This window comes from Lepus europaeus, chromosome 13 (genome assembly GCF_033115175.1).
Source record: "Lepus europaeus isolate LE1 chromosome 13, mLepTim1.pri, whole genome shotgun sequence".
NCBI lineage: Eukaryota > Metazoa > Chordata > Mammalia > Lagomorpha > Leporidae > Lepus > Lepus europaeus.
In genome coordinates, this window is record NC_084839.1 from 8,317,895 (window position 1) to 8,323,835 (window position 5,941).

Below are 5,941 nucleotides of genomic sequence, written 5' to 3' on the forward strand. Positions count from 1 at the left end.
TGGGGTCTCTGGGCTGTCTCTCCCGGGTAGAGGTGGGTCTCTGGTCTGTCTCTCCCGGGTAGAGGTGGGGTCTCTGGGCTGTCTCTCCCGGGTAGAGGTGGGGTCTCTGGGCTGTCTCTCCTGGGTAGAGGTGGGTCTCTGGTCTGTGTCTCCTGGGGAGAGGTGGGGTCTCTGGGCTGTTCCTCTGGGTGGCGGTGGGGTCTCTGGGCTGTCCCGGGTAGAGGTGGGGTCTCTGGGCTGTCTCCCCTGGGTGGGCAGGGTTTCCGCTCTGCCCGAGCCCCTTTGTGAAGGTTGTTTTGTCCTGGAAGGTTCACTGTCAGAGAGTTTTACTATGATGAAACAGCAATCCGAAGGGAGCGCGATGAGATGAGCAGATTGCTGTCTGATAAGAAGCAGCAGTATGTGAGTACGGCCAGGGCCCCAGCCCGTGACCCACCCAGAGGGTCCCGGTCCCCCAGGGCTCGCACCGGGAGGAGCAGGCTCTCTCGGGCAGGGCAGAGAGATGGGCGCGGGTCAGCCGAGGCCACACAGGAGCTGGGACCTCGGTGCGGACGCTTTGCCTGCAGCTCTCTGGGGAGGGAGGCTCCGCTCTCCTGTGTGGCTGGGGAGTTGAGTGCTGTCAGGTTAGCTAGGGAGCCGGGGGCCTGGCGAAGCCGGTGGGCTCCAGCAGAAGCACTTGGGCCCAGGAGTGGGCTGTGCCATGGCTGGAACGTGCCATCAACAGTCCCCCTGCCGTCCCTGGCCATGCGGTTTCCAGGGGTCACCAGCGCTGGCTTCTCCTCCCTGGGTTCTTGGCAAGGAGCAGGTGCTTATCTGGGAGACTCCAACCACAGCCACTCAGCGTGGTTCACACGGGAGGGCAGCTTGGCACCCGGCGGGGAGAGATGAGGCTCAGGGAGTGCTGCTCCCCCACTCTGTAAAATGGGCACATTCCAGACCCCAGCCTCTGGCTGCAGCACTGGCCCAGCTTAGCCCCGGGCAAGGTGCCTGTGCAGCTACGATGTCCCCGGGCCCCAGGTCCCCCTGGGCCGGCCAGGGAGCATCCTGCAGCAGAGGGGGAAGGAGCAGGACGCGGGGCAGGTCCTTCCCAAGACAGGGCAGTGTGTGTGCAAACTCTGAGCTGTGAGTGTGTGCATGGGGGAGGGCTCGGCCCCAGGTTCAAGTGTGCGCCAGGGCCGCCTCCCTCGTGTGACAATGGCCGATCGCCCGTGCACATCCGTCCTGGCTTGAGTTGATGACCCCCGGCAGGGACTGTGAACCAGAGCCCCCTCCCCAGAACCGAGCACAGGCCTGAGCACCCCCCCACCCTGCCCCATGGACCCACCTCTTTCCCTTTAGGAAGGAAATAGTGGATGACGTAAACGTTCACTTGGGGGGTTTGCACCCTCACAAGGACACAGGGACGCGTCTGGGTGGGGACACCCAGCACTCCGGTCCTCCAAGGCCACACCCATAGACCCAGCACACCGGGGAGGGAGTGACTGCCAGCCATGAGAGCCGGAGTCCAGAGGGTGGCTCCCCGGACCCCTCCCCTTCTCTGAAGCCCAGCCTTTCCCTGCTGGCTTCAGCCCTGACCCTGAGACCCTGCCACGGCGTCTTGATGGGGCCGGATGGTGGCAGCTCACACAGGCGTCCAGCTGGGAGGACAGGTGGCAAAGCAGGGCCCTCGGCACCCACCTCTGTGCCAGTGCAGGCCCGCCAGGCCCCCTGTGGTCAGGGGGCCACACAGGAGCCTGCCTCCTGCCCTGGGGGGTGGCGCAGCCGCCAGCTGGGACGCAGTGCTAAGGGCTGTGACGTCCTCACCGTGGCCCTGGCCACGTCCTCATGGCCCTGAGCCCAGAACGAGGCAGCCCACATGCAGGCCTGTTTCAGTGACCCCTCTGGTGTCGCCCCCGTCTGCCGGTGACAGGGGTCCTGACCGAGGCCAGGCAGGGAGAAGAGGGGGTGTGGCTCTGTCCCTGGAATCTGGAGCCCGGAGGTTTTTTCCTCTGGGCACCTGCCACGCCCCTCGCGCAGTCCACTTGGGCCAGGGTGGGCCAGGACCCTCAAGCTTACTGTCAAATGTTTGTTTGTCTGTGATGAGTGTTTGCCAGAAGATTAATGAACCATTTCTGTGCCTTTAGCAAACTTCCTGTGTTGCTCTTAAAAAGGGATCCACCACCTTCCCGGACCACAAGGTTAAGGTGACCCCGCTAGGGAACCCCGATAGGCCCGCTGCGGGGCAGAGCGACAGAGAGAGAGAGAGTGAGGGCGAGGGCGAGGTAAGAACCCCCGGGAGTCCGGGGCCCCGGCTCGCATCTGCCAGCGCAGCTGCTTCTGAAAACTTGCCTTTCCGTGATCGGACGCGGCTTTGGAGGTGGCAAATCCCAGGAGCCCGAATCATGCCTTCCTACTGATCTGGGGGCCGCACTGCAGCTCCCTCCCCCAGGGCAGAGGGTGCTTGTGGGCCAGGGCGCCTCCGCCCTGGCTGCAGGTGGCTGGAACTGGTGACGGGCAGGGCTCTGGCTGGTGGTGGTGGTCGTCGGGCAGCTGGGCTGTGCCCCCCTGGGCCGCCCCGGCCCCACATGACTTGTGGGAGTTGGAGGTTGCAGGGGCTGCCCTGCCGGCCTCAGTGGCAGCGGCAGCTGATGGGTGATACCAGGACCCCGGGGCAGGGTCTGCTGGGAAGGTGGGCTCCTTGGCTGTGTGGTGTCAGGTGAAGCCGTTAGCTTCCTGCCGACAGCCCCGTGCCCGGGGGCCTGAGCCATTGGCCGCCCGCTGAGCGCGCCTGGTGCCGCAGGCTGACACAGTGGGGCCCGTCCAAGGGATGCTGCTTCTGCCGACTCCTGGGCCTGTCTGCTCGGCTCGGGGCCCGCTCTGACACCGCAGCCCTCTGTCCCCGGCGGCAGCAGGCCCTGTGACCGGCCGTCCTGTCTCTGCAGGGCCCCCTGCTGCGCTGGCTCAAGGTGAACTTCAGTGAGGCCTTTATCGCCTGGATCCACATCAAGGCCCTGCGGGTGTTCGTGGAGTCTGTGCTCAGGTGCGTGCAGGCGACGCCCCGCCCTCCCTCTATGCCTCCGCTGCCCGCCTGGGGGAGGTCTCATCTGTGCGCCGCCTGCCCCCCAGGACCCCAGTGCCTCCTGGGACACAGCCCCGTCCACCCTCACCCTCCCAGGCCCGATCCTCAGGGCAGGCCAAGAAAAGCCAACTCACATCGCAACAAGCACGCTCCTTCTGCCGCGCTCTTCCAAGGAGAGCGGAGCACACGGCGAGGATCCCCTGTGATTTCCACCCCGACAGGAAACACTGGCTCCCTGGCCTGGGCCCTGGGGGGCTGTGGAGGTGCTAAGTGCTTTGGAAGTAGAATCAGGACACATCTGTACCCCGAGCTTCCCCACCCTGTTCTGAGCATGTCCCGTGTCCCGAGTCCGCCCCATCTGGGTGGCATCGTGCCGGCCGCTCCTGCCTGCAGGCACCGGGGTCCCCTGCAGCGTGCACCCCACCATCTCCCACCCGGGGCCTGCTGCTTGCCTGCGGTGAGCTGCCTCTGGCTGCCCTCAGGGTCAGCTTGGACAGGGCCAGCCTGTGCCTTCCGTTCTCACCCTCTGGTCCCCGGCCCTGCTTGCCCAACCGCTGTTGTAGCCTCGCCCTCATCCTCGGGGCTGTCGGTGTGGCTTGCTCAAACACAGACCTGAGCCCGGCTCCTGGCTGTCCAGTCCACACCCGCACCTGGCTCCTGGAGGCCGGGAGGGTTAAGGGTACAGCCCCGCTAAGCCAGGGCACTGCAGCCACCTCCGGCGTGGACGGGCCCCAGGAGTCGGAGGCCCACTGCAGTCCGTCCGAGCCTCACGGGATGCCCGCCTGCGCGGGGCGGTGGGCAGGCGGCCTCCGTGCCTAGTTGGGATAAATGCATTTCCCACAAGTCTCCTTGGTCACCTCTCCCCTTTCTTCCTCGGCTTGGCTGTCCTACGAGACCACAGTGAAGCGCCAGTCAGGAGTACCGCAGAGAGCAAAGGTTGCTCACGGCTCACGCCCGTGGGTCGCCGTGGCGAATGGCGTCGAGCCCGATAGGAAGCGGGGTCCTTGATGCTGGCTGTGCGGCTCCTGTGTCTTTGGCTTTGTGTTGTGCTCTCGGGTCAGCCTGTGTGCAGCTCCCCGAGTCTTTCTGGTGGCTTTAGGAGGTGATGCTCTCCGGCCCCGGCTCTCGCCCCGCTGAGCGGGCAGAGAGGATGTGAGATGTTTGTCTGAGAAGCCACGTGAAGCAGCCACAGCGTCAGCTGCGCCACGAGGGCTTGGTGGCAGGAGGTCTGGGGAACAGGTGTTGGGGAGTCCCGAGCGGCAGGTGCGGGGGTGACGCCAGGTCCTCGTAGGGGAAAGGTGCCGAGCGTGGAGGGTGAGTGACGGCCGAGAGGCCCAGTACCGGGAGGTGAGAAGCAGGAGGCGCGAGGCTGAGGCTTAGGTGGCCTGTGGCTTCGGCCATCAGCAGGCCACTGGTGGGAGACGCTGGAGGGCAGCCGGCGACTTCCCTGAGGACCTGGGCAGGCGAGGGAAGGCTCCCTGGTGGAGTCCAGGAGCGATGGCGCGGGGCAGGCCCTCGCGAGCACACCAGCCACTGCGGAAGCCACGTTCCGAGTGAGCCAGAGGACGTGTGAGGACAGGCGCCTGGAAGGGCTCCAAGGTGCGGGAGAGCGACATCCGCCCAGGGAGCTCGGGCTGAGGGACGCCGAGGCGGGGCAGGCTGTGTCCACGCAGCCTGGGGCGGGCCCAGCCGCTGGGTCGGGGCCGCCATGCCCGTCCCTTAGCAAAGCCGCGGCCCGTGCCGTAGTGCTCCTGGGGTGCAGCTGTGGGCATGTGCTCGTGCCCAGTGGGCCGGGGTGGGGGCAGGCAAGAGGTGCCACCATCTCACCACTCACCCTCCCCTGGCTACACCAGAGCTCTGGTGACCAGAAATGAGAAAAGCGGCATGCTGTGTCCTGGGCGTGCCGGTGAGGCCGGTGCAGCGCCCGGTCAGGGCGTCATTTCCGCCCTAGCACATGGCTCGGGGAGCGTGTGCATGGCCCGGACGGCAGACCCCAGCGCCACTCTGCGGCAGGCAGGCGGGGGCTGACGCGGCGCGCTGTCCGCCCACAGCCCTGACTGCTGCTCCAGAGTGGCCGAGCAGGACTTGAGGCAGACGCCTGCGGGGGCGGGAGGGTCGGCCCAGCCGCCTCCCCTGCCCACTCGGCGTGCTGACACCTGTCTGTCTGGAAAGGTACGGGCTGCCCGTGAACTTCCAGGCCGTCCTCCTGCAGCCGCACAAGAAGTCGGCCACCAAGCGCCTGCGGGAGGTCCTCAACTCCGTCTTCCGACACCTGGACCAGGTCGCCGCTGCCAGCCTGCTGGACGTAGGTACCAGGTCCCGAGGTGGCCATGCTGCCACGGGGCGCACAGTGGCCTTGGCCAGCCGGCTGCGGCCCAGCAGGGGAGGGGCGGGGAGACACGTCCCGCAGCGCCCACGCGTGGCTCAGAGCCTGTCTTCTCGCCCAGGCGTCCGTGGAGATCCCCGGGCTGCAGCTGAGTAACCAGGACTACTTCCCGTACGTCTACTTCCACATCGACCTCGGTCTCCTGGACTAGCGGCCGGCGGGCACGCAGGTGACTCCGGCCAGAGAAACTGCTCACGACAGTTAGCTGTATTTATTTTTTTAAGTTACAATAAAATGCCCAGTCCTCTGAACTCTTAAGTTCTAACTCAGAAGCTGCACCTCCCTGTACGTCTGACATAGACTCCTGCTGCGCTGCCTGGACGGGGGTTTTGAGGTGGGTGAGCACGGAGAAGCCTGAGCTAACTGCAGAGCCCGAGACCCAGGGCCGTGCGCAGTGCTGTCCGCGTCCCGGCTGCAGGGCGCAGGGCAGGCGTCACGTCGGGCCCTGGCTTATGAGGTGGACACTAAGTTCATACATTTATCAGCACTGTCCAAAA

At 66.0% G+C, this 5,941-nt stretch overlaps 1 protein-coding gene across 3 annotated transcripts in view; it reads left to right on the forward strand.

Moving 5' to 3' along the window:
• Positions 1-5,889, forward strand: part of ATP6V1C2 (ATPase H+ transporting V1 subunit C2) — a 47,368-nt gene extending 41,479 nt beyond the window's left edge. For 2 of the 3 annotated variants that reach the window (XM_062208960.1, XM_062208958.1), the window contains 5 exons: positions 309-402; positions 2,124-2,261; positions 2,922-3,019; positions 5,231-5,363; positions 5,506-5,889. In XM_062208960.1, coding sequence (XP_062064944.1) covers positions 309-402; positions 2,124-2,261; positions 2,922-3,019; positions 5,231-5,363; positions 5,506-5,595 — 553 coding nt within the window. In that variant the 3' untranslated portion in view covers positions 5,596-5,889. The remainder of the gene's footprint in view (positions 1-308; positions 403-2,123; positions 2,262-2,921; positions 3,020-5,230; positions 5,364-5,505) is intronic. The other variant, XM_062208959.1, reaches the window with a different exon arrangement.
• Positions 5,890-5,941: the final 52 nt, after the last annotated feature.